Here is a 27,902-nt window from a genome sequence, read left to right on the forward strand (position 1 = left end):
AATCAGCAATCAGTAGTTTTATTTAAGGCAGAGGTGGGGAAAGGCTATGCCCCTTCACCGCCCTCCTCCTACCTCTCAGTCCTATCCTAGGTCAAACACTGGAACCTGCTGGAAAGGCTGACGGGCTGAGAGGAGGGTGGCAGAGTCATGGACCCTTACCTCAAATCAGCTTCCTTTCAGCTATACCCACACTCCCAGGATTTAGGGGCCTCTAGATCTCACCTAAGGGAAACACAGCTTTTCTGGTCCTCAGATGGGAGAGCTGGGGGAAGGTACTCAGCATTCACCCTTCTGTGAACTGAAGAGACCAGCCCTTCCAAGGTGCCCGGAGGGAAGCCCCTCAGAGGGGCTAGGAGAGGAATGACAAGTATGAGGGATAGAAGATCTCTTGAGTGAAGTCTGGGCAGGCCCGGCTGTGCCCTCACACAGGGTATGGGTTGTCCAGGACTGCGACTCCTGCTGCTACACCACCGTCTGCATGCTCGATGGCTTTGGTTCGAAGCAGATGTCCCACATGCTTGTTCATCACAAGTGTCTTTCCCTGCCTATAGACATGGGGACAGGAGACACACAACTCCGTTACCAAGACAGCCCCCACACCCAAGACCTTCCCTGGTCCCACCTGAGCAGTATATGAGTGACTGACTACATTCAAGGAAGTGCTAGGATTTTAGAATCAGATTTGGGTTTGCATCCTCTCTGCGAAATTACTAGCTCTGTGCCTTTGAGCAAGTCACTCAGCCTTTCTAAATATCAATTTCCTCAATTTAAAATAGAGATAATACCTCTCACTTTGCAAGACGGTCACGAGGATTAAATAGAGCAGGAAAAGCACTTAGCATGATGCCAGGCTCACATTTCATGTTCTGTAGCTGTAAGTTTGCTTCTCTATCTCTCTCTCAAGATGGCTGTGGTGATAGTCAGGTTTGGGGGGAAGTGGCAGGCAGAAATGCTGCTAGAGGGAAAGATTGCAGAGAAAAGGCTATGGTTGGGAGCATGGTAGGATCTGGTGTTCCTCCCACTTTGCTTGACCTTGAAGTGCAAATTTGCAGGAAGTGGTTTAAGGGACCAGGAACTATTCCTTACAAGTTCCCAAGTAGTCTACTCCTCCTGATCCTTTAGTGCTCAAATCCAAACCCACAGGCCACTCAGCCTTTCAAAGGCACTGATTATCCTCTAGCTGGCCCCTCCCACCTTTCCCCAGAATTCCTGGTGGCCTGGAAACTGGACCCAAATTCTCTTCTTCCCTGGGGTCTCCTTCTAGTCCAGGGTTACTGTCTTATCCATCTTGATATTACTTGTAATTTCCTTTATAGTTACAAAGCACTTCTCATCTGGCTTCATTTGATAGCCCTGTGAGGTGGGCAGGTCTTGGCTCCTTGGCTTCATTTATTAGATAAGGAAACAGGTAACATGGCTATGGACTGGCAGAGCTAGAACTGAAGCCCAGGATTCCTGTCCCCTGTCCTTTGCTTCCTCTGGGCTCGCTTGGCTGACCCTCTGACAAGGAGGAGACCCTCTTGTCTGGCTTACCTGACATAGACCCCAAAGATGCCTAGCTCTGAGATGCACTGGACCACTCGGACAGGGCTCCCAGGCCGTAGCAGGCAATTTCCAAAAGGCTCAGGTTCAATCTTTTCCATGAGGATGTAGGAGGCCCTCTCCTCGCTGTCCTTCAGCCGCTCCAGGGCCTGCACCATCTCCTCCCCGTAGAGGTTGTTACCTGCAATGGCACTGGCCAGTCACCCTGGACCCTCTGCGTACCTTCTCTACTCTATGCCCCCATTTCTGTGGTCAAGTCAGCAGCCTCAGTTCCTGACATCAGCTCAGTGAAGCTAGGGCAGGCCTGGCTCCAAAGGAGGGCATGTCACTTTAACAGGCAAGCCCTACCTACACAAGCAAACACACCTTCCACCACATCATCCTGCCCCGGTCCCCCTACCTGTCTGTGGCTTGCTTTCTCAGCCTCCCTGACTGGCTCCTGCCCCTCTTAAATGTTGAGATTCCTAAGGAATTGTCCTCTCCTCTATGTACATGCCTTTTTTTTTTTGGAAGATCTCTTCTAAGGCTCCATCTATTATTCTCTGACTTGTTAATTCCCAAATCTTTAACTTAAGCTCCCTGTTGTAGACACCACATGGATATCCCATGGGCTCCCAGAACAAACTCAACATGTCCAACTAGAACTCATTACTTCTGTCTGACCTGTTCCTCCTGGACCTTCCTACTCCCAATCAGGTGAAAGGCATCCCTGAGTCATATTTGACTCTTCCCTCTACATTACCTGTCACTAACTCAGACATGTCTCTTCAGTCTGTACTCCACAATGTCCTAGCCCTAGCCCGGGCCTCTGCAATTATACGAGCCTCCTCTATGGTCTCTGTTACCAAGGAATCCCCTCATCCAGGACAAGCTCTACTATGGCTGAAACATGGATCCTTGGGCAGTCGTGTGTCCCTTCCCTCCTTAAAACTCTCTAATGGATTCCCAGGACCCTCAGGATAAAATCCAGTTTCCTACCTATTTTCAATGTCCCTTATAATGATGTCCCAAACCATCTTTTCTGGCCCAAATCCCTGCCTCCTCCCATCTCCTATGCTGCACTCCAGCCTTACCAGTTACTCCTTAATCTCCAAACATACACTTCCATGGACCGGTACCTCTACTTGAGGCTGTTCCTTCTGTATGGAATGCTCTCCCCCCTTTCCCACCTGGTAAACTCCTACTTATTCTTTAAGACCAAGATCAAAACTCATCTCCTCTGGGTCTGTGAGGCAAACATGATCCCTGCCCTCAAGGAGTTCAAACCAGGCAGGAAGACATCCAACCTCCTGATATGCCCTATCCCACTTCCCTACAGTCTAGCCACAGGCACCTCAGGCTAAACTTGTCCAAACCCTCCAGTTACAGTTAATCAGGTTCCCCTGTGCTCAATAGCACCTGATCACAGGGTCTCCTAGGACACTGTCCAAGATGAGGGCCTGTGTCAGTTCCTCCTGTGTCCCTCAGAGTCTGGGACTCTGCCCATAGCAGGTGCCGATCAGCATTGCTAACAGCCTGCTAGTCCCCTTCCACTGAGCAGCCCTACAAAGGTGAAAGCACCTACCTCCACCCTCTCTCTGGGGCTTCAGCACGAACTGGCTAGGGGCAGCAAGGGCCTCAGCAATGGCCTGGTCCCCTTCTTCACCCTGGCAGGAGGCAAGAAAGCAGTCACCAGCAGTTTTAGGCCAGAGGCAGGAGCTGCGGTCCTACTGGTTATAGAGAGCAGCATCAGAGGAAGAACAGGAAGGGGAAGAGTGATAGCCCCTTCAGACTAGATGCTACTATCTGAATGTGACCCCCAACAAACCCCCTAAAGCAGCAAGTACAGTGAGAACAGGCTTTCTCTGGCAACAGTTCAGGGCTCCTCAGCAGGATGCCTGGAAAGCCCGTATAGATATTCCCCAATTCTTGCTGTCCACCTCAGCTCCTTCCCCTTTCCACCTCCCACCCCCACCTCCCCCTTTGCTGATGGAGTTTACAATGGATTCCAGCCCCCTTCCCCAGGGCTCTAAGGGTTCTCACAGAGCATCACTGACCCATGTCTAGCCTACTACCAGCTCCAGCCTCCCCAACACATTGGGTTCTGGGTTCCTGCCACGTGGGAAGCCTATAGTAGGAGAAAGAGGCTACCCACACACCATGTCCAGTGAGTAGAGGCCAGCAAAGGTGGCCCGGAGACGGGCCACAGTCTCAGGCTGGCCAGGAAGCAACATCTCCAGTATGCCCATTCTGCTCAGCTCCTGCTGCACCTTCTTAGTCCCAGCCAGCTGGGTGGCAATATCCGGGCACTTGACAGCACGTGACCTCTCCAGCAGCAGGCGTGCTTCCCAGTTCTGCAGATGGAAGAAAACAAAAGGAATTCTACTTTATTTCACTTTGGCTGACCTTTATGAGCATCCATCAGGTGCCAGGTTTCATGCTATCTTCACATTCATTATCTCCCACGGTCACTGCAACATCTTTGTGAGGCAGATGTGGATTCTTCCAATATATAGGATTCTTGCCCTCAGGAAGCTCACAGTTTAGCACAATGGTACATGACTATAATTAAAAGGGAAATAACAAAAGGTATAAGGGCATACAAAAACGGATGAAGAGGTTTGAAAGAGGTGGGACACTTGTATATGAGTTCAGCTTCCTACTGTACTCCAAATAAAATCCAAACTCCTCACCACAGACTCCAAGACCTATCAGGATCTGCCTCCTGTCCCCCTTCCAACCATGTCAGTTTCTTGACATCCCTCCATCTCACTCTCATAGTCCAGCCACACAGGCCAAACACACAAACGTCATTTCCACCTTTGCATTTGCTGCTTTTCCCTCTGCCTGGAATTCTTTTCCTTTTGGCTTTTCCAGCGGATGGTTGGGTCCTTCTCATCCTTAAGTCTCAGCTCAAACTACCCTATTTAATGTGGGATTCCCCATAATTCTCTATCTTTTCACCCTATTGTTTTATTCAAAGAGTTTCCCTCAACTAGAAAAAATTTTTTTTCTATTTTTGCATACTTTCTGATGACTATCTCCCTGACCAAAGTGTGAGCTCTGGCCCTTGTTGTCTTACTTCCGATTGTATTCCCCAGTGTCTAAAACACAGTGCTTGGAGCTTTGTAAATGCTCAATAATTATTTGTTATTGTTGTTTAATGAAGTGAAAACTGAGTAGTCAGGTAGACAGGTCAACTCAATAGGGAAGGCGTTCTCAGATTAGCAGAATAATATGAGTAAAGGCCTGCAGGTGCATAATCACAGGATGAATGTGCTGTGGAATTTGGGGCATGAGAGGCAGGTAAGAAGTTCTGAGGCTTCTAGGAGTTTGGGATGTGAGAGGCAGTTAAACAGCAGAGGTGTCTCTCAGCTCTGGTCCCCATTCTGACAGTGGGGGGATAGGCTGTCCTTGATAAAGGCTAAGGCCTGAGGAACAATACCCACCCCACCCCATGCTGTGCTCCCTTTGAAGCTACATGGTACGAAAGCAAGATAAGGTGATACCATCATTACTGTCATTAACATGAATGGACAGAAAAATTTTCTGACACAGATAAAAGAGAAGTAAGAGTTGGCAGGAAGGAAATGGTCAATGGAATGGTGGAACTGGTTTACATTAGCTAGTCAGAGCTGACTGTACCCATCTCTTTCCAACTCTGTGTCCAGAAATGCTCAATTGGATAGCTTGAAATTGGCCACGATGGGAGTACACCATAGAAATCAGCAAATGCTACAAATTAGGGCTCTCCCCCTGAGAAACACTTGCCAGCACATCCCTAGAAACAGTATGAATGGTTGAAGCAACATGGATTCCTGAAGATTCAAATTCTAGAAGACAGTGTGTTTTAGAGGATGAGAGGTAGCAAATAGCTTATGGGAGAATAGGAGGTTCCTCCAGTAATTTCCCTGAGGATCACTGAGGCCAGGGCTCAGGGAAAAACCCAGGTTGTTGTGATGCCTGATGGTGGGTCCTAGGAGGCAGAGAATGGTCTAACAGAATACCAACCTGTGGACTGTACTGACTCGGCATGTAGCCGTCCCGGAAGTAAACCACAGCAACTTCCTGGCCGTCCCTAGAACACAGGATGGAGAAAGCTGCTGGGTTAAATTATAACTGATATGTTCAGTGGTTTAGTGTATTTTAGGGTGCATCAAAATGACTGGCTTTTTTCAAAGTCAGTCTGCACAGGTTGCCTAGACTGTAGTTCCCTGGAAGCAAAGAAAGTAGCTACTCATACCACCACTTCTTCCACTAAAAACATGAAGGTATGCAGTAAGGAATGCTTTAGAATATTCCAGCTCTAGAGTCATTAGAGGAAGGCCAGGGGGAAACAAGAAGGCAACTAGAATCAAACCAGATAAATACATTTTAAAAAAGGGCTAAAAATTACTGAGCCTCAGAATCATATTGCCATGCCTAACAAAACACACTTATACTACTTAAAATAGCTGAAACTAGATTTAGATTCTTTGAAATGGTGGATGTGAGGGTATGGAGATGCAAAATTATGAGTCTAGTCAAGACACAGACTGCCTTGAGTCAAGGCCAGAGGCCAAACTCAGGATCTGACAAGATGGCCAGGCTTCCTCGAGGATTATCAAGGAAACCCAGCATTTGCTGGCAGAACCAGTTCCTTGCATTAAAGCAGAACCAGATGAGAACAATGCCCATGATTTTCATGTGGTCATTGCTGGCCCCCAGGATGCCCCCTTTGAGGGAGGGCCTTTTAAACTTGAACTATTCTTTCCAGAAGAATACCTGACGGAAGCCCCTAAAGGACGTTTCATGACCAAAATTTATCATCCTAATGTAGATAAGCTGGGAAAAATATGTTTAGATATTTTGAAAGATAAGTGGTCCCCAGCACTGCAGATCTGCACAGTTCCACTATCAATCCAGGCTTTGTTAAATGCTTCCAATCCAGATGATCCATTAGCAAATGATGTAGCAGAGCAGTGGAAGACCAACGAAGCCCAAGCCATAGAGCAGAGCATGGACTAGGCTATATGCCATGAATAATATTCAAAATCGATCTGATCATCAAATGTGCATCACTTCTCCTGTTCTGCCAAAACTTCTTTTTTGTTTGCATTTAATGGACACGGTCTTAGAAACACTACAGAATAAAAGCCCAGACATCTTCAGTCCTTTGGTGATTAAATGCACATTATCTATGATTAAAAGACAAACCTATGTCTTGTCTTGATTCACGGTTGTAAAGCATGAGCAGAGACTAGAAGTACCATCTGGATTGTTGTGAAACATTTAAAAGCAGTGGGCCCTCTCTGCTTTTATTCATTTCTCCCATCATGGTTTAAGTATAAAGCACTGTGCATGAAGGTAGTTGTCAGGGTTAGCTGCAGGGGTGTGAGTGTCTTTCTTTATTTTATTTATTTATTTTTTTTTGAGGGGGAGAGGTAGTTTTAGTTTAATTTTATGGGCTCCTTTCCCCCTTTTTATGGTGATCTAATTGCTTTGGTTAAAAGCAGCTAACCAGTTCTTTAGAATATGCTCTCTAGCCAAGTCTAACTTTATTTAGACATGGTAGATGGACAAGCTTGACTGTCTGAACCAATATGGGAACATAAAACAAACATCACAGCCTTCACTAATAACACTGTGACTTTGCTGTCAAGTATAGAATCCTTCCTTCAAGAAAAAGCTTCTGACCATTTTGTATGGCTTGTCTGGAAATTTCTGTAAATCTTATGTTTTAGTAAAATAAATTTTGTTGTTCTAAAAAAAAAAGACAGACTGTCTTTTTTAATTTCTTCCCCTTTGATTTATTTGATATTGTCTGATACATCTGGAAAGTACATTAATGACTTTGTTATAAAAGCACATTTTGAAAATAGTAAGTGGTATTGTGAAATTCATGGAGGTTCTTAATTTTAATCACAAATTAAAAAAAAAACCTATAAAGTTCCAGGTCTAAATATGTGTTGCAAGCAATGCTACCAAGTTAAGTGGTACTAAAGTCACTTGGTGGAATCCCCCTGGAGGGAAGCACAGGGCCTGGCTTGGAACACAAATCCAGGCCCCTTGAGGCCTTGCCTGGGCTCAGAGAGCAGAATGAACGAGCTATTCCTCTTCTTCCCTGACTACCCAGCCCAACTGCCCTGGCCTGACCAGCTACCAAGAGGGGCAAGAAAACTTTTAGGAGCCCCAGGGCATATGAAAACCGAGGTTATTTTATTGTTTTAAAGATTTTATTTATTTGAGAGAGAGACAGAGAGAGATAGAAAGAGAGAGCACAAGCAAGGTGGGGGGAGGGAGAAGCAGGCTCCCCCCCCTGAGCAGGGAGCCCGATGAGGGGCTCAATCCCAGGACCCTGAGTTCATGACCTAAGCCGAAGGCAGACGCTTAACTGTCTGAGCCACCCAGGTGCTCCAACCAAGGTTATTTTAAGAAGGCCCTTATCAAGAATGTCAATAGCTCTGATACAACCCTTTAGAAGCAGAACATGACCACCTTCTCCAAACTTTCCTGAGATGACGGGGTATTTTGCCCCTAAAATTCAGAGAAGGAAGTAAGCCACCGCATCTCCCAGAAGAAAGGATTACTGGGGGAAATGGCTGGCAGGATGAGTTTCCTAAAGCAGCCCTCTATCAGATCCTTGGGGAATGCTCCCTGAACACTTACATAAACAGCCTTCGGTCTTGGTCCAGAGACCCCTTTTCAGAGACATCTTCAAACCTTCGACGGATTACATGGATATTCCTGGAAAAGATGGGCAAAGGTCAGAAGGAATGGATGCTCCATTCTGAATGGATCTTCACAATCCTGGGGCCATATCTGCCGGTCTCCCTCCTTTACTTACCTGGCTAGTAGCTCATTCTCTATAGCACGCTGGTCAAATATGTTCCTTTCCTTCTCTTGAGCAATCAGTAGCACCAGAGCACTGGGGAAAGAGCAAACACAGTTGGCAGAAGTGGCTACAATGCTTGTCCTCCCTCCAGCCCACCCATTTCAGGAGTGAGAATGAGAACACAGCTTCCCTGAAAGAGCAGATATTCTCTCAAATCAGGAGGGTCTCAGGCGATACCTGAGGCTATAACACATTATTTCCTGAAACTACGAAACCTGAAAAAATGGAGATGTCTCTGCTCCATCTCCAGTAGGTAGATGAAATACTGTAATGATGTTAATTTTCTGTGCAAATTAAAATTTAGGTTTTAAAATCATCTCAAAAGGGGCGCCTGGGTGGCTCAGTCGTTAAGCATCTGCCTTCGGCTCAGGTCATGATCCCAGGGTCCTGGGACTGAGCCCCACACTGGGCTCCCTGCTCGGCAGGAAGCCTGCTTCTCCCTCTCCCACTCCCCCTGCTTGTGTTCCCTCTCTCGCTGTCTCTCTCTCTGTCAAATAAATAAAATCTTTAAAAAAAAAAAAAATCATCTCAAAAACCCAAGAGGACTTTCTCTAAGAACTTAAAAATAATGATTTTAAAATCTTTCTGGAAGAATAAACGAAAAGTACTGAAGAGTATTTTATAGAAGAATAATGCTGGAGGTTGGAGGCTAATGACCCTATTACTAGATTTTAAAGCATATAATAAAAGAGTGTGTGGTTCTTGCATGATACATTAGAATAGCTCAGTGGAATCCTACAGAACCCTACAGAACCAACTATAAATAAAGCATTATCTCTTGGGGACTCCCAACATTTCTGTGATGTACATAGGGACACATTTGGTTCCACAGTATTAATGGGATCACTGAGGCTTCCCTGACCTCTTCCTTTCTGCTACTCACATGCTTCCTTTTTTTTTTTTAATGTTTTATTTATTGGGGCGCCTGGGTGGCTCAGTTGGTTAAGCAACTGCCTTCGGCTCAGGTCATGGTCCCGGGGTCCTGGGATCGAGTCCTGCATTGGTCTCCCTGCTCTGCGGGAAGCCTGCTTCTCCCTTGCCCACTCCCCCTGCTGTGTTCCCTCTCTCGCTGTCTCTGTCAATTAAATAAAATCTTTTTTTTTTTTAAAGATTTTATTTATTTATTTGACAGAGAGATAGAGAGAACAGGTAGGCAGAGAGGCAGGCAGAGGGAGAAGGAGAGGCAGGCTCCCCGCCGAGCAGGGAGCCCGATGCGGGGCTCGATCCCGGGGACCCTGGGATCATGACCTGAGCCGAAGGCAGCCGCTTAACCGACTGAGCCACCCAGGCGCCCCTAAATAAAATCTTTAAAAAAAAAAAAAGATTTTATTTATTTATTTGATAGAGAGAGACACAGTGAGAGAGGGAACACAAGCAGGGGGCTTGGGAGAGGGAGAAGCAGGCTTCCCGCGGAGCAGGGAGCCCGATGCGGGGCTCGATCCCAGGACCCCGGGATCATGACCTGAGCTGAAGGCAGACACTTAACGACTGAGCCACCCAGGAGCCCCTAGCCACATACTTCTTAAAGAAGCAGGAGCTCAAGGACTCAGGGAGAAGCTAAAGCCAGAGAACTGTCTGGCTACCAATCAGGCTCTTTTTAGTTATCAAAGACAGGTCCAGTCTCCCACCAGATGATCTCGAGGGACAATACTCAGCAGTAAACGGAGTATCAAACTCCATTTTGCTGGGACTCTTGGATGGCTAGATTTTGGCCTAGCAATCTAAGCATGGATTCCTTCCTCCTGTACTTGGCCACTGGTCTGTTTGTCTCTGCTTTTCTCTACCTCAACTGAGCCTCCTGGACTACGTTTTGCATGACTCCTTTCCACTTAGCTGAAATACAGGTCCTAGTATACCTCCACTCCTAGCTTGCCTGAAACCTCTAAAGGTCAGACATGACATTGAGCTGAATCTTGGCTTTGAGCTGGGTATCTGAGAGACAAGCTAGAAATGGTGCTCTCATATGCCATCCTCTCTTGAGAGAGTCCCAAGGGCCAGTGGCCTTGCTTTTCATATTGTAGCCTGATTTGCTCTGCTCATGGGTGGGAAGGTGGCACCTGGCCCAGGCTGGCCTACCTCCAAGAAGAGGCGGAGGAGGGAGGCTGTAGGCTGTAGGTTAAAGTGGAATGCATTTCCTGGTTAAGTCAGCCTGCCCTCTGCCAAATAACCACAGCCAGACTCAGAAAACAGTCTACCTCCTCCTGCCTTCAGTTCTGAACAGTCTTTTGGGAGCAGGGCTAGGAAAGTTGTCAGCTAAGGAAGGTAAAGTGGCAAGAGTGTGCTGGCTGGCAGTGAGGACTCCTGATCATAGCTCCAACATTTTATACCAAGATTCCTCCTTTCTTATCCCTACTCCTTCTAACCACAGGCACTAATATTTTGGAAGATTTTGAATAAATGTCTAAATAGGAATCATAAATCATATCCAGGCTTCTTTAAAAAAATTCTCAAAAATTACGGGATAACTGATGAAAATTCACCTGCTCTATAAATGTCTGAGCCTCAGTTTTTCAATCTATACTATGGGACCATTCCTCTTGGAGGCAGAACAGTGTAGTCAAGAGAAAGCAGGCCTTAGAGGCAGACAGACATGAATTCTAAACTTACTAGCTGTGTGACTTTCCACCTCTCTGAGCCCTCAGTTTGCTTTTCTATAAAATGAAACTAGTACTGCTTAGATGGTAGCTGCTATTATTACTAGTACTACTATTGGAAGTACCCTGTAATAATCCTCACCACGTTTTGTTTTGTTTTTTTATAATTTCTGAGTCTTTCAAGTTTGTATTTAAATTCCAGTTAGTTAACATATAGTGTAACATTAGTTTCAGGTATAGAATCTAGTGATTCATCAACACCCAGTGCTCATCACAACAAGTGTCCCCCTTAATACCCATCACTCATTTAACCCATCCCCCTGCCCACCTCCCCTTCAGTAACCCTCAGTTTGTTCTCTGTAGTTAAAAGTATGTTTTCTGGTTTGCCTCTCTTTTCTTTCCCCCACCATGTTCATCTGTTTTGTTTCTTAAATTCCACATATGAGTGAAATCATATGGTATTTGTCTTTCTCTGATTGACTTATTTCGCTTAGCATAATACATGCTAGCTTCATCCACGTCATTGCAAACGGCAAGATTTCATTCTTTATTCATTCATCAGTTGACGAACATTTGGGCCCTTTCCATAGTTTGGCTATTGTTGATAATGCTGCTATAAACATTGGAGTGCATGTATCGCTTCAAATCTGTATCCTTTGTGTAAATATCTAGTAGTGCAATTGCTGGATCACAGGGTGTTTCTATTTTTAACTTTTGGAGAAACCTCCGTACCATTTTCCAGAGTGGCTGCACCAGTTTGCATTCCCACCAATAGTGCAAGAGGATTCCCCTTTCTCTGCATCCTCGCCAACACCTGTTGTTTCCTGGGTTGTTAATTTTAGCCATTCTGACAGGTGTGAGTGGATATCTCATTATAGTTCGATTTGTATTTCTTTGATGATGAGTGATGTTGAGCATCCTTTCATGTGTCTGTTAGCCATCTGAATGTGTTCTTTGGAAAAATGTCTATTCACATCTTCTGCCCATTTTAACTGGATTATTTGTTTTTTGGGTGTTGAGTTGTGTAAGTTCTTTATATATTTTGGATACTAACCCTTTATCAGATATGTTATTTGCAAGTATCTTCCCCCATTCCAAAGGCTGCCTTTTAGTTTTGTTGATCGCTTCCTTTGCTTCCAAGCTTTTTATCTTGATGAAGCCCCAATAGTTCATTTTTGCTTTTGTTTCCCTTGCCTCTGGCAACGTGTCTAGTAAGATGTTGCTACAGCCGAGGTCAAAGAGGTTGCTGCCTGTGTTCTCCTCTAGGATTTTGATGGTTTCCTGATTCACATTTAGGCCTTTCAGCCATTTTGAGTTTATTTTTGTGTATGGTGTAAGAAAGTGGTCCAGTTTCATTCTTTTGCATGTGGCCGTTCAATTTTCCCAATACCATTTATTGAAGAGACTTTTCCATTTCTCACCAAGTTTTTTTAAAGCATTTTTCAAAGCCATGATTTCATTTAATTCTCCCACCCTCTTAGGTATTGTTATTATCATCCCCATTTTACAAATGAGGAAACTGCTGCTCGGAGAAAAGAATGGACTTAGCGAAGGTCACACACTGGGTCAGCAGGAGTGACCATCTGACTTTCAAAATGAGAGAGGCCAGTCCCGGCTCAGGCGCCCACAGCTCCTATGCACCAGAGTCTGGTTCTGGGCACATGAGTCTTTGCACGTCATTCACAGCCTGGTCGGAGAAACCCTCTGCAGCATTTGTCCATCAGCAGTTCCCCGGCTGACCCCTTCCTGGCTTCTGTCTCCTAAAATACAACTTAGCCAAGAGTTCTACTTGACAAAGTATTCATCTGATGCCTTCTAAATACTCAGAGTCCAAGGTGTCTTGAGTCTTAGTAAGGCTTAGCAAGCCCAGAGAGGCTCTCTTGGAGGCAATAAAGTGATTAAAAATGCAGATTCTAGAGGCAGTGGAGTCTGGGCTCTACCACCAACTCGCCATTTGACCTTGAACAATTCACTTCACTTCTCTGAACCCCAGTCTCCTCATCTGTAAAATGGAGGGGATGGGTGGTATCTATCTCAATAGTGTTTGATAGGAGGACCTAATGAGATCGTCCACGTAAAGGCTTAGCACAAAGTGTGGCACTAGGAAGTGCTCATTAAGGGTTAACCATTAAAGCTATGTAAACATTGCAGTAACTGTTGGTACAGTGGCCCCTCATTTATCCAGAAGTCACTTACCTGGCATCCTTATATATCTGGAACATGGTTGAGAAATAGGAAGGAAGCAAAAAATGCCTCTAAACAGTTAAAACAGACACTATAAAATCCCTAAATCAAAGCTTATGCATTTGCTCATCAAAGAGGCTGTCACACTAATTAGACACTACATAACAACCCAGACCACTTGCTTTCCCAAACCCCAGCAAATCAGAAAGGAGGTCCGGGGACGGGAAGCACACTGACAGCAGTATGAAGTAAGAGCTGATAGTAGAGAAACAGAAAAACTGTGAAGAAAAGGAACAGGAGCATAAAGCCTAACAGCTGGGGCGATCAGCGCAGGCAAACAGCCTCCCACACCTCTCTACGTCTAGGGAGCGCCTCTGCCTTATGTTGCATCAAGATGCAATTATTGACAGATAATGCAGTCACTGACAGATAATGATGACCTCTAGCCAACAAGAAAAGATTAAATTGTAAGTCTGCACCTCTTATTTAAGAAGAAAGCCCAAAAACTCCATTAAAACAATTTTGGCACTTAAAGGCGTAAGCTTCCATTTCCCGAAAAAAATCCCGCATTTCCTAATGATGTCAGGCAAAGAAGCAGTTGCTAAAGACACGAATGCTGAATCTACAGCAGGATTCTGCTGCCACTTTTTCTCCGCCTTACTTGGCTGAGCCATAGAGCTCCCAGGCTTTGGCGATCCCCAGGGCCAGTCCCTCGCTGGGATTATTGGAGAGGATCTTGGCAGCTTCTTTGGTCTTACTCAGGACATTGAAAACATGTCTGTTGGAAGAGAGATGTTTGTTCAGTAATTGGATGGATCTGGAAGACCCCTCTGCCTGTGACTCACAGACACTTATAGGAACATCACTTTGAGAATTAGCCGAACACTAAAAAGCATCTTATCATTGTGCTCCTGTAGGATCCACCTCAGGCTAGAATATACTGGGCCGCCCACACCCTGGCCCCGTGTCCGTGCCTAGAGCCCTGAGACCCTGTGTTCCTACTCTATACCAGCCTCCCATTGGGCTGGGACGCCTTTCCCTGAGCCCCAGGTGCCTGCTATCTGGAATCCTGCTGCAGACCATCTGGAATCACAGCCACACGGAACATCACTGCTGGCTAGACGTGGCTGCTACGAGGGTCCAGCCTTCCAATGGGAAGTCACTCATCCCTCTCTGCCATGGATTCTGAACTCTTTTCAGGCCTTCAAACTCTTTCTCACCTCAGATACTGTTTCCTCAGCCGGAATACTAACTTGTACAATGAGGGGGCGGGACTAGATGAACCCCGAGGTCCCTTCTCTCCTTGACATACTAAGACCTAATTACAAGTGGAAACTGCTGTGAGGGGAAATGCATGACCCAGGTCACAGGAAGGCACAGTCAGAATTGGAGATCCCTGCCCCCACCTGTAATTGTAGGCCTACCAGGCTTTTACCCCACTAGTGTGCCCAGTGTTGCCCAAAGGACCCACCGGTGCACAGCTGGGGTGCGGGAGGCCAGGCCCCCAAAGCTGGCAGAGATGGTGTTGATTTCAATCTGTTTCAGGGCTGCGGAGCCATCTGCATTGCGCTGGAACATGTAGTCTGAGCGATTCAGGCCCAGGAACACAGTCTGTGGGGAAAACTGAAGGCTGAGTACATTTGCCCAGGGGCTGACTGAGGGCCTAGCTATGGAACAGACAGGTAACATGAATTCTACAAAGAGATCAGAGTTGCTGGCTAATGCTCCAAAACCCAGTGGAATCATTCTTTTGGTCATCCCCGGGTTGGTCACTGATGTATAAACCCAGTGGGGACCAAAGAGAGGCAGAGTCCCCTGAGTTCAGGCTATGGGCCAAATTCTTCTGGTCAAAAAAGGGAGGGACAGGTCCTGCACTGGGGTGGAGTGGGGAATGGTTACCTGGGCAATGCCCTCTTTCAGGACTTGCTTGTGGATGTCAAAGAGACGAGCGGTGAAGTTGTCCCTCTTGATGGTGCTGGAGGAGGAAACAGAGCATTTTCTAGGCTATATGGGACCTTAAAGGTCAAGTTCCACCCTTGTCCATTGCCTCCTGAATCTCTGGGTCTACTGACCGAAACTTGAATACCCACATCAACCTGGTAGAGAATAGTGGTTTAGGACCCAGCTCTAGAGCCAGATCAGCTGGGTTCAAATCCCAGCTCTACCACTCACTACTAGGCAACCTTAGAGAATTATTTCACCTCTCTGTCTCAGTTTGCTCATCTGTAAAAGATGAAAATGAAAGATGAAGAGGAAAATAATTATAGAGTTGTGGTGAAGGGTAAGTGAGATATTACATGTACAGAACTGAGCCTAGTGTCTGGCCTCGAGAGAAATTAAGAAATAGCATGTGATAGAACCATTCCATCTTTGACTAGCTCAGATGATTGGTTAGGCTTCTGGTCGACCCAACATTAAGTCTCCATAGCTTCTCCTACCCTCTGGAACCTCAAAGGACAAGTCTTCTCCACCTCTTACACGGCAACTCTCAGAAATTAAAAGACAGCAGTTATGCCCTGTGCCCCAAAGATTCTTCTGACACATGCTAAATATCCTATTTTTTTTCTTCAGCCAGTCCTCATATGATGGGACCTCCTCAGGGCAGCCTTTCCTATCTGGATCAGATCTTCCTGCTATATGCTCTCAGAGCACTGTGGATCTCTGCTTTACAGCACAGATTACAGTTGCAATTTTTCATTTGATTTCTATAATGACTAGTGTCATTGCTCCTATTTGACTATAAACTGCCCTGCAGTTCCTCTGTTCCCCAGCCAGCTCTCTCATGGGACCTTAACAGCCCTTGGTGAGGACAGCCCCCAGCTGGACTTTAGCCTCTAGGAAAGTTAAGACACATTTTCCCTTTTCTGAAGAGGTGCTCCCCTTCAAGCTTGGACCCTATGCCGTTATTCTAGCACATGTGATCCTGGGGCTCTATTCCCTTACAAACTAGGGTTTGTGTGTATTTCAGAGGACAGAGAAACAGGGAATGCAGGGTTGCAGAGATGGACTGCAGGGAAGGTCTCCACATAACTGCATCTTTAGGGCACAGGTCATAAATCAGGCTGCTCATAAGTCCCACAATCCAGAATCACAGGTACAAAAGCCAGGCCCACCCTGAAAAAGATCTGGGGGGGAAGGTGGTAGGGTTTATACATTCATAACTCATTGGGTTTTTTTTTTTTTTTTAACTCATTGGGTTTTTAGCTCCAAGTCAACGGTTTCCAAACCTTTTACCACTAAGATCCCTTCTCATGTTCACCCTCACACCAATGGGCACTTTTTTTCCCCCTTTCTTTTAGAGAGAGAGAGCGTGAGCAGGGGGTGAGTTGCAAAGGGAGAAGGAGAGAGAGACTCTTAAGCAGACTCCACACTCACTGTGGAGCCCAACTTGGGGCTTGATCTCACAATGCTGAGCCGAAATCAAGAGTCGGACGCTCCACTGACTGAGCCACCCAGGTGCCCCCAATGTGCACATTTTTAAAAGATTTTGTCTCTGGGGTACCTGGCTGGCTCAGTCAGTGGAGCATACAACTCTTGGTCTCAGGGTTGTGAGTTTGAGCCCCACACTGGATATAGAGATTACTTAAAACTAGAATCTTAAAAAAAAAAGATGTATAACAAAATAATTGTTTTCTTTTGGAAAATTAATCAGACATGCAAGTATGTATGTCTAGTCTCTCTCTCTACATATATATATATACATACATGTACACAAATACATATATTTATATATATTTAATTCTAAAATAAAGAATTTAATTTTAAAGAAATTTCCCTTGCCTCCGGGTCTGAAGAGAAAAAAAGGATCAAGGGAGAAGAGACAGAGAGGGGTGGATGGGGTGAGCCATTTCAGGGGTTCTATATCCTTGTACCCTGGGTGTGGCCCAGTCTATACCCCATCTCATCCAGAGATAAGGGGCCTGAGGTAACAAGAAAGAGTCAATGCCTAGGAAAAGAAGAAATCTGACTTTAAACCCAATAATCTTCTCTGTCCTTTGTTTTCTCCAGAACTATATTGACCTTCCCTAATTCCAAACAGAACTCTCAGTCTTCGAAGCAGGGGGCCATGGATCAGAGAATCACAGAATGCCGGTGTTGGAAAGGATCTTAGATGCAGGCCAATCTCACCACTTTACAGATGAAGAAACTGAGGCCCAGAGAAAGAAAGGGAACCTTCTTGAGGCCATATAAATAAGTGAGGATTAGAGCCAGGATTAGAAGCCAGAGCTCCTGACTTCTTTTTTTTTTTTTTTAAAGATTTTATTTATTTATTTTTGAGAGAGAATGAGAGAGAGAGAGCACATGAGAGGGGGGAGGGTCAGAGGGAGAAGCAGACTCCCTGCCGAGCAGGGAGCCCGATGCGGGACTTGATCCCGGGACTCCAGGATCATGACCTGAGCCGAAGGCAGTTGCTTAACCAACTGAGCCACCCAGGCGCCCTATTTATTTATTTATTTTAAAGATTTTATTTATTTATTTGAGAGAGAGAATGAGAGACAGAGAGCGAGAGGGAGGAGGGTCAGAGGGAGAAGCAGACTCCCCGCCGAGCAGGGAGCCTGATGTGGGACTCGATCCCAGGACCCCAGGATCATGACCTGAGTCGAAGGCAGTCGCTTAACCAACTGAGCCACCCAGGCGCCCCAGAGCTCCTGACTTCTATTCTACTACTTTTTGTTCTTCTGGGAGGTACCTGTCCCCCACCCAACCAAGTTAGCTGCCAGAGCAACATCTCATGGCTCCCCAGTCTTCTAGTCGCTTGGTTCCTGCAGTTCCCAGCCCCGAATGCCCCACAACCCAGTACCTGGAGAGCGTCTGCTCCAGAAAGGCGGCATTCTGGCTGACAGCATCCACCAGCATGTTGAAGTCCATCTGCACAGCATAGGCCTGCTCCAGCAGGGCACTGGGGACCAGTGAGGGGAAGAGCGTGAATGGGGCATAGCTTACCACCTGATCGAGGAGAAAGATGGGCAGGGGTAGAACTCCCGTGAATGGGTTGTCTTCCTGCAAACACAACCCCATGGAAAGCATGGCCGACATTTACTGAGGACACACAAACTGCAAAATAGTGGTTCCCTCTGGGAAGGGAGGAAGCGAACAGGATGATGAAGGGGTATAAAGGGAAGTTTCAGACTCTGTAATATTCCATCTCTTTACATTAAAAAAGAATTAGAAGCAAAACAGCCAAAAGCAAAGACAAAAAATAAATAAGAAATCACTGAGCACTTACAGTATGCAAGGCACTGTTTTAAATACCTTACATGGCTGCATCATTTATCTCTGTGAGGCAGACTTTATTACTATCTATTCTTTTTTTTTTTTTTAAGATTTTATTTATTTATTCATGAGAGACAGAGAGAGAGAGAGAGAGAGAGGCAGAGGGAGAAGCAGGCTCCCAAGGAGCAGGGAGCCCGATGTGGGACTCGATCCCAGGACCCTGGGATCATGACCTGAGCCGAAGGCAGACGCTTAACCATCTGAGCCACCCAGGCGCCCTACTATCTATTCTTAATAAATAGATAAGGGACTTGAGATTCAGAGAGATTACGTAACATATCCAAAATTATATAATGTGCCATGGCTTACATGGCCCTGGGATTTGACCCAAGGTGGTTGATAAACAACACACACATACACACACAGCTCCTAGCCAGCTGATGATCTAAACACAAGACGCTCTGCATGCCAGGAGCTCACATCCCAGTCCTCTTGCCTTCTGGCTGGGGGAGAGGGACAGTCTTGCTGTAAGGGCTGCCGCAGAAGTGAATTCTGGCCCCCAGAACAGAAGTTAGGAGTGGTTTCCCCTCAGTATTGGAGATGGTGACTCAGGTTGCCAGGCCTAGAGTTAAGCTTGGACTTTGGCAGAACTGGGAAACCCCTCTGCCATCTGGAACACTATTTCTAGAAGGGGAGAATGCCTTCTGAGATTCACAACAACAAATGAACTAGAATTTGGGTAAGAGATGATAAGATGACCTTATGACTTATTTTATGAGGCATTCCTGAGTTTAACCTCTGAGTTAATATCCGTTTGCCACTATAGTTGTACGAGTTTATGGCATTAGAACTTGGCATTATATATTTATTTAAAAATATTATTTTGAACAGATAATATAAACACATGATACAAAATTCAAAAGAGACAGAAGGATACATAGTGAAAAGTATGTCTCACTCCCACTCTGGCCCCAGTGACTCAGTTCTCCCCAGAGGCAAATGGCATACTAGAGTCTCACGTGTCCTTTAGACTCTATGCATACATACATATTTTCTCTTTCTCTATACACACAGAAGCACATGATACATATATTGTTCTGTCCTTTGCTTTATAAATATTTCAGAGTCATTTCCATGTATGTTCAAATAAAGAACTCTCATTCTTTTTAATGGCCGCACAGTATTCCATTCTTTGGATAGAAAATAATTTATTGAATCTAGCTTTCTATTATGAACATTTAGGTGGTTTCCTTCCCCCACCCCTTTATAATCAATGCTTCAATCAATATCCTAGAATATACATTCTAGCTACTTTGTGTGTCAGAAAGTCCATAAACTGTAAATTTAAAAAGTGGAAATATCAGGTAATGAGGATAAATCCATTTAAAATTTTGATAGATAATACCCAAACTGCCCTCTTCAGAATTTCAGAAGACAAACTCAGGTAATATCCTGAGTGCATGTGTAATGACTATAGGGTGTTTCCTTGACTTTATTTATTTTTTAAAGATTTATTTATTTATTTGACAGAGAGAGACACAGTGAGAGAGGGAACACAAGCAGGGGGAGTGGGGGAGGGAGAAGCAGGCTTCCCGCCGAGCAGGGAGCCCAATGTGGGGCTCGATCCCAGGACCCTGGGATCATGACCTGAGCCGAAGGCAGACACTTAACGACTGAGCCACCCAGGTGCCCGACTTTATTTTTTAAAAAGATTTTATTTTACTTATTTATTTGAGAGAGAGAGTGTGTGAGCGGGCTGGAAGGGCAGAGGGAAGAGAAGCAGACTCCCCGCTGAACAGGGAGCCCAACATGGGGCTTGATCCCAGGACCCAGAGATCATGACCTGAGTCAAAGGCAGGCGCTCCGTTTCCTTGGCTTTAAAACTCAGAACTCTGCCTCTTCCAACAAGTCTCATTTGGCCTGAAAAACTCCCAAAGATTTTTTCTAATAAGAGTTCCCTCTGGGGTGCCTGGGTGGATCAGTCAGGTTAAGTGTGCAACTCTTGGTTTGGGCTCAGGTCATAATCTCAGGGTTGTAAGATCGAGCCCCATGTCAGGCTCCATACGGGGCATGGAGCCTGCTTAAGATTCTCCCTCTCCCTCTGCCTCTCCCAGCTTAGGCCCACGCACATTCTTCCAAAAAAAAAAAAAAAAAAAAAAGACTTTCCTCTTCCTCTGTCCCCATGACTCAGCATGCACGCTTGAATTTAGGATCAATCGTATACAGCTGTTTTCTGCTATGCATAGGCCAAAGGCTGAAACACAGTCCTTTCATTTTTTTATAGAGACACAGACACAGAGAAATAGTCTTCTACTATAAGAACAACTATAGCACATGCATGACAAGAAATACTCTGCTTCAGAATCAGAGAAACAAAGAGTGCTGGGAAGAAGAGCCCCCATCTCACCTAAGGGGCCAGAACTCCACGCTGGGTATCTAGGTTTTTTGTTTTTTAATTTCATTATTAAAAAAAAACACTGGCTCTAACTTTTTCACTCTGGTGAAAAAACTGTTAACAACGCTTGCCTCTAGGGAGGAAAACAGTGGCTGGAGGGAGGAGATTTACTCTACACTGAATACCTTTTAAATTTTGTACCCTGTTCATGTATTTTTTTAATTTTAAATTTAAATTTTTTTTTAAAAATTAACTCCCTAAAGCTGCAGGAGCCTACTATTTAGTCTGCACATGGCTAGTCTGTCCCCCCAACCTATAGGATAAAGTTCACATTCCTCTTCCACCCAGTATCAAAAGCCTCCAGGTTATCTGACTTTGGCCTGTCTTCTGCCCCACATTCAGGGGACAGAACATTGAGCATTTTTTGCCTTTTCCTAATTTGGGGCCTCTGCTATGCTGTTCTTTTTTTTTCTTTTTTAATGTTTTTATTTATTTTAAGTAGGCTTCATGCCAATATAGGGCTTGGACTCACGACCCTGAGATCAAGAGTCGCATGCCCTACTGACTGAGCCAGCCAGGCACACCTCTGCTATGCTGTTCTTTTCCCCTTTATTATTTTTTTAAAAGATTTTATTTATTTGAGAGAGAGAGAGAGAGTGCGCGAGCATGAGTGCCGGGGAGGGGCAGAGGGAGAGGTAGAGGGCAGGCTCTCCGCTGAGTAAGGAGCGTGATGCAGGGCTCGATCCCAGGACCCCACCAACTGAGCCACCCAGGCGCCCCACCCCCATTTATTTTTTAAGATCTAGTTCAAATACAACTAATGAGTTGCTCCTTCTTCTAGATGTCCCATACAATTGCCTGAGAGAGGCAGTAAAGAATGGAAGCTCAGAACATGGGCTCAGGAGGCAAACTCTTTGGGTTTGAATTCTAGCTTTGCTAATTACACCACTATTCACATGACCTGGGCCAGTTACTTAACCTCTCCGGGCCTTCGTTTCCTCACCTCTCATCTCATTTCTGTTGTGGTAAGACTTAAATGAGTTAGTGATTCCTAAGTGTTTAGAATAGTGCCTGGCACACAGTAAATACTCAATAAATGATAGCTAATATTGTGCAGCAGGCTATCTATGTTTTCTCATAGAACTGACATTACTTAATTTTGTTTTGTGGCACATTCTCCAACTAGACCATGCGCTTCAAAGGCCAGGGCCTCTGTGTTCTCAGTGCCTAAAATGGTCTGGCATAACAGGCACCTGGGAAAGATTTGGAATGAAATCTCTCTTTCACAGATATATACACACATACACACACTCACACACTTCCTGTCCTTTTTCTCTGAATTGGGACTCTCATTGAGGACTGTGCCTTTTCTAGGCTCCATTAACTTCCAGAAAGACCAAGTACTGGACCTTCACATAACACCTATTGATTAATAGAACAAAAAAATCTTGGAAGGGTAAACGCTCAATCCTGGGTTCAGACAAGCAGTTCCCATAATGCAAGGTTCACAAACCAAGCAATTATATTCCCAAAGCCAGAGGCAGACCTTCCACAATATGAGCCTACCTTAGGTGACAGCCATTCTCATTCATTCAGGCCTCAGCAAATACTTACTGAGTCTGGACTCTCCAGCAGGCCCTTAACTAGGTTCTGGCCACACAGAGAAAAAAAAGAATGTGGCTTGGTAAAGAAAGATGGTGACAGCTCTCTGGTTACTAACATGGATTGTCACAGGGCATACTACTAAGTAAAAGGAAAAAAGCAAGGCACAAAAGGGCTTGTCTAGGACACTTCTTTGTGTAAAAAGTGGGAAAGAGAAATATATACTTTTTTTGTTATGAGTAAACTGTATGAAAGAATAAATAAGAACCTGCCTTCAGGTCATGAAACAGATGGCTAGGGAATGTGGGAGGGAGGGTTAAACTGTAAACTCTGCCCTCTGAACCATGAAAATGTCTTACCTAGTCACAAAATACACTTTTTTTTTTTAAAGGATGAGACTTTTAAAAGATGTGGTTTGGACTCAGCAGTTCTACCTTTATGTATCAACCCTACAGAAACACTCATAAAGGTACCCAACAGACATGTATGCTGTTCCCTGGAGTGCTATTTGTAATCATAAAACATTAGAAATCACCTAAATCATCATCAACAGAGGAAAGCTGAGCAGTGATCCATCCATACCTGGAACACCAAGTATTAGAACGAAGCTAATCCTACTGGAGGGAGTTGGAAAGAGTTCTAAAACAGATTGTTAAATGAGAAACAAAATCACAGGGCTCCTGGGTGGCTTAGTTGGTTAAGTGACTGCCTTTGGCTCAGGTCATGATCCCGGAGTCCCAGGATCGAGTCCCGCATCGGGCTCCTTGCTCAATGGGGAGCCTGCTTCTCCCTCTGCCTGCCGCTCCCCCTGCTTGTGCTCTCTGACAAAAAAAAAACTTAAAACAAAAACAGAGTAATCTGCATGATCTATATGATCCAATTTATTTTTTAGAAAACCATATATTTTGGGGCTAACTCTTGATCTGGGGGTTGTGGGTTTGAGCCCTGCACTGGGTGTAGAGGTTACAAAAAAAAAACAGTAAACTTAAAAAAGAAAAGCATGTTATTTCTTTATATACACAAATATGTATATAAATGCACAGAGAAGAATATATACAAACCAATTGTACAGATATACTCCCCGCAGTGTGATTAGGGGGTCTTAAAAAATAATAGTTCACTGGAAAAAGTGCTTCATGTGAATTATCTTCTTATTCTATTACCAACTTGATGAGGTAGGTCCCATTACTATCCCTTTTTTATTATTTGAAGAAACCACAGCTGAGAGAGGTTATGTATCCTGCCTAAGTCACACTTGAAACCCCAGACTTAAATTTGATTCCTCTAGCAGGCTACTTTCTACATATATTTAGAGATCAGTTTTAGTCACTGAAAAAATAAAATAAAGCAAAAGCGATGTCTCGGACAGAAAGGAGCTGCCTTTAGCCTGGCAGGGACCAGATAATGAGCATTAGGATCCAGAGCGGCGTGGTCAGTGCTGTGGGGAGGAGTCAGGGGCTTACATCAGAGGAGCTGGGCTCCTGTGAGGTCCTCAGCAACACTCCCTCAGCCAGGGCACGGTCCACAGCCTGCCGGGCCATCTCCTCCAGCTGCTCATCCCGCAAGATGCTCCCCCAGCCGGTGGCCATCCCAACCTGCAGCAGGAAGAGAGGAGAAGGCTTGGTGATGGATGGCCTGGGCCCCAGCAACGGATGAAACTGGCGGTGCGGTACAGAGGAGTGAACACTGGATGGCAGCTCTTAACTTCCATGAGTGCAGAATGGAAAGCTTGACGAAGCATTTCCACTGCCACTCTCTTTTGGTTCCTAACACAAGGACGGCATTATTCTCACAGTAAGGAAGTGGAATCTCGGAACGGTGAAATGACTTGCCCAAGGTAATGATTGGTAAAACCTGCATTTGAACCCACGTCACAGGACTCCCCGCCCAGTGCTTTTCTTTTCTTTTCTTTTTTTATTTATTTTTTTTTTAAGATTTTTTTTTTATTTATTTATTCATGAGAGACAGAGAGAGAGAGAGACAGAGGCAGAGGGAGAAGCAGGCTCCCCGCGAAGCAGGGAGCCCGATGCGGGACTCGATCCCAGGACCCCGGGATCATGACCTGAGCCGAAGGCAGACGCTTAACCGACTGAGCCACCCAGGCGTCCCTCTTTTCTTTTTTTAAAATTTTTATTTATTTGACAGAGACACAGCGAGAGAGGGAACACAAGCAGGGGGAGTGGGAGAGGGAGAAGCAGACTCCTGGCTGAGCAGGGAGCCTGATGCGGGGCTCGATCCCAGGACCCTGGGATCATGACCTGAGCTGAAGGCAGATGCTTAACAACTGAGCCACCCAGGTGCCCCAGGCCCAGTGTTTTCATTGGAGAAAGAGGCACTAATGTCATATGTGATTGGGGCAAATTCCTTCCCCCTTGTAGCTGCATATTCCCTACCTGTGAAACCAGGGGGATGGAGCAGACCAGTGGTTTCCAAACCTGGCTCAATATTCTGGGGAGCTTGGCAAAGAATACAAATTCCTGGGCCTCACTCAGAGATCCTCATGCAAGAGGTCTGAGGAGAGGGAGGGTTTTTTTTTTTTTTTTTTTTTGTAGCTCTGTATTTTTAACAAATTTAAAACCACTGCAATAGATTATTAATTTCCGTTCTGGGGCACCTGGGTGGCTCAGTCGGTTAAGTGTCTGACTCTTGATCTCAGCTCAGGTCTTGATTTCAAGCCCTGCATTGGGAATGGAGCCTACTTAAATTTTTTTTTTTTTTTTTTTTTTTTAATTTTCCCTTCTAGCTCACAACCCATGTTGGCAGATCTCAAATGGGAGGGGTGGGTAGGAGGAGCCCTTTGTAGAATACTATGAAATGCAGATACGGTGAACTCCTCCCTCATACTAACTGGAAGCAAACTCACTAGCAGGACATGACTACATTCCTTGTATGGACATCTATCATCACAGCACCAAGACAAAATATTTCTGAGAAATCACATTAGCACGATAAAAACAACCAAAACCCAAGTGCCCAGTGTAATAGGAGGAGGAGTCCAACTGCCTGTCCAGGGACACACAGGTATGAACCAATTCACACCCTGATACTCACTGATTTTGCAGCAGGCCTCAGGGATTTAAGATCTGATTAAAAATCTGGAACGCCAGTCATTCATTTTGTTTTGCCCTATTGTTACTGGATTTTAGGAAAATAACATGGTTACCCAGCTCAGCAGTCCCCAAAAAGGAAGCTAGAGAACACCAAGTAACTTGATCACATTTAGCTCCGTCTCCCTCTCCCTTTAACAGAACTGGTGCTAAACCAATTATGAAAGTCTGTTGGCCTCAGCATAATGTTTCAAAAGAAAATGACCGTGTGATTTCAAGGGGGTCCTGACAACAGAGATAAGGGCAGTTCATAGAGTCATAATAAAGCTCTGGGTCAGTGAGATCCGGGTTTGAGCCCATAATAACATTACTTCCTTCATAAATAAGGTCACCATGTGGATTAAATGAGGAAAAAAATCTGTGTGTAGTTCCTTAGCAGAGTTTGGAGCTCTATACATGGGAATTTCTTTTTTTGGCTATACCCACTTTACAGGTGGAAGACTCGTCAGGAGGTCACACGGCGGGCTGGTGGCAGAACTGGGACAAGAACTTATGACTGACATTAGAGGAACAGAACCCTCCATTAGCCCCCATCTCTTCACAACTCTGGGATCCCAACATCTCTGCCTGCCCTTGGGCTCTTGTCAACTTGGTAAACACTGAACAGCATCTAATGCCAGGCCCTAGACTAGGTACCGAGGACACAAGAGAGATAAGACATGAAGATAATCACTATGTAAAGTGCTGATTGGGCCCTTTGTTTTTCTCATTCTGCAGACTCAACCTTGGGGCTTTATTTGTTTTGCTGAGGACACTCAAATCTATACCTTCACAGTGGTGTTTTCCTGACCTCCAAACTCTAATAACCTACTGCTTGCGGGGAGTCTCTGCAGAACCAGAATAGAATTTGTTGTTGTCTCCCCACAAATCTGCTCCTCCTCTGATGAATCCCACCCAAGCACTCAAGCCTGTACATACTTCTCTCCAACACCCCAGTCTCCCCAAATCCTGTAGTTTCTATTAAATATAGAATGCTTTGAATTCCTTGATTTCTCTCCAACTCCGCTGTCAGGAGCCTCGTTTCGGCTACCATCATCTCTTCCCTGGGCACTAAACAGACTCAGAGTGAGGTTATCTTCAGTGACCAGGATACATCTGCCTCTCTCCGGCCCCTAGGCTAGGCACGTGCTGCAGGCTTCTCTTTTTGGAACACTCCCCACCATTCCTGACTAGACTTCATGACTCAGTTTCAGAAGCTGTTCATGTTCTCCGCCCAGGGCTTCTACATACCACTAGTTTCCCCTGTACCATAGGAATCAGGAATCATTGTGTGTCTTCATCACTTCTCTACCTGCCCGCCTACTACTGTATTCAGTGAATGTTAAATGAATGAATGATGAATGAATGACAGACTGTGACCAGATCAACAAAAGTCTTAAAACGCCCACGAGAAAATCCGGTCGGACTTTATCCGGAGGGCGAGGCCAGGGCCTGCGTGAGGCCTGGGGCAACAACACCCGTCTCCCGCCCAGGCTTGCCCCACTTCATGGGCCCGTTCGCTCCCACTCCAGGCAGAGTTTGGTTCTAATCGCTCCCAGTTCCTTCCTTTCCTTTTTAAACTCCGGCACGCTATCCCCGACACCGGCCCAATCGGGGTAAGGAGATCTGGGAAATCTGGGATCAACACGCACCAGCCCAACCCCCTCAGTGGACACCAGTTTCCCCTTCCCTACGATGAGTTTGAGTTGCAACATCTCTCCGCCTTCAGGGTTCCAATCACTGGCCAGACCCCTCCCTCACATCTATCCTCTCTAGGAAACGTGGCCCTTGCCGGCCGCCGTTGCCGCTCCCCAACCTACTAGTTCGTCGTCCTGCCTTCCGCGGTACTCAAGCCCCTCGCGCAGTTACCCCAGGTCCAGGGGGCGGGGCCTCGCTGCGACCCAATGCGCTTGCGCGCCGCGCTAGCGGGGACTAAAGAGCAGGGCGGGGAGGAGACCCGTGCCTGTGGAGCTGGACGGCGGCCGGGAAGGGTCAGTCCGTGTGAGGGCAGCCTTGGCTTTAGGGGTTCGTCGTCTGGACCCAGACGGGTGGGACCTTGGGAAGGAGGGGAGGAGTCAGGCTGTGTCCGCCCGGAGTTAAGGGTTTGCGGAGCTTGTAGGGCGTCAGAGCTGGTGACGTCTATTGTAAGATGGGGAAACTGATACCCAGAATGGGACAGTCACTACCTCGGGGACAAACTGTGGGGTTAGGTGTGACAACGGAGGTCCAGAGAGGGGCAGAGACCAGCGCAGGGTACCTCAGCACATTCCAGGTTGAGCCAGTGTTGGAGCCCAAGCTTCTAGAAGTTTTCCATTCAGCTGAGTCCCAGAAAAGACCTCCTGATTTCTCTAAGCTCGGGAAAACTGCTGGAAAAGCTGTAGAGGCAAAGGAAAGCATTTTCATTTTTCCAGCAATTTTTAAAAAGATTTTAA

At 45.7% G+C, this 27,902-nt stretch overlaps 2 protein-coding genes and 1 pseudogene across 5 annotated transcripts in view; 2 read left to right on the forward strand and 1 right to left on the reverse strand.

Moving 5' to 3' along the window:
• GSS (glutathione synthetase) lies at window positions 1-27,366 on the reverse strand. 4 transcript variants are annotated; one of them, XM_044919067.1, is made up of 14 exons: window positions 27,291-27,329; window positions 25,436-25,519; window positions 23,848-23,979; window positions 17,975-18,120; window positions 15,073-15,148; window positions 14,645-14,709; window positions 13,835-13,951; window positions 8,348-8,428; window positions 8,170-8,247; window positions 5,533-5,599; window positions 3,681-3,875; window positions 3,107-3,188; window positions 1,534-1,723; window positions 1-545 (listed from the first exon to the last, which is right to left on the reverse strand). In XM_044919067.1, the coding sequence occupies exons 3-14, from the start codon at window positions 23,971-23,973 to the stop codon at window positions 422-424; spliced, it is 1,347 nt and encodes a 448-aa protein (XP_044775002.1). In that variant the 5' UTR covers window positions 23,974-23,979; window positions 25,436-25,519; window positions 27,291-27,329; the 3' UTR covers window positions 1-421. The 4 variants fall into 4 exon arrangements, with proteins under 4 accessions (XP_044775002.1, XP_021545035.1, XP_044775003.1 ...); XM_021689360.2 differs by lacking the exon at window positions 25,436-25,519 and having other exon boundaries at window positions 14,645-14,784; window positions 27,291-27,366; XM_021689361.1 differs by lacking the exons at window positions 1-545; window positions 25,436-25,519 and adding an exon at window positions 832-955 and having other exon boundaries at window positions 14,645-14,784; window positions 27,291-27,366.
• On the forward strand, window positions 5,787-7,655 carry LOC110579612 (annotated as a pseudogene).
• Window positions 27,367-27,414: 48 nt separating the features above from the next.
• Window positions 27,415-27,902, forward strand: part of MYH7B (myosin heavy chain 7B) — a 41,714-nt gene continuing 41,226 nt past the window's right edge. Inside the window, exon 1 of the mRNA XM_044918603.1 lies at window positions 27,415-27,461. The gene's annotated coding sequence lies outside the window, so the exon portion shown is untranslated. The remainder of the gene's footprint in view (window positions 27,462-27,902) is intronic.

The sequence above is a fragment of the Neomonachus schauinslandi genome, chromosome 10, assembly GCF_002201575.2.
Source record: "Neomonachus schauinslandi chromosome 10, ASM220157v2, whole genome shotgun sequence".
Classification (NCBI taxonomy): domain Eukaryota; kingdom Metazoa; phylum Chordata; class Mammalia; order Carnivora; family Phocidae; genus Neomonachus; species Neomonachus schauinslandi.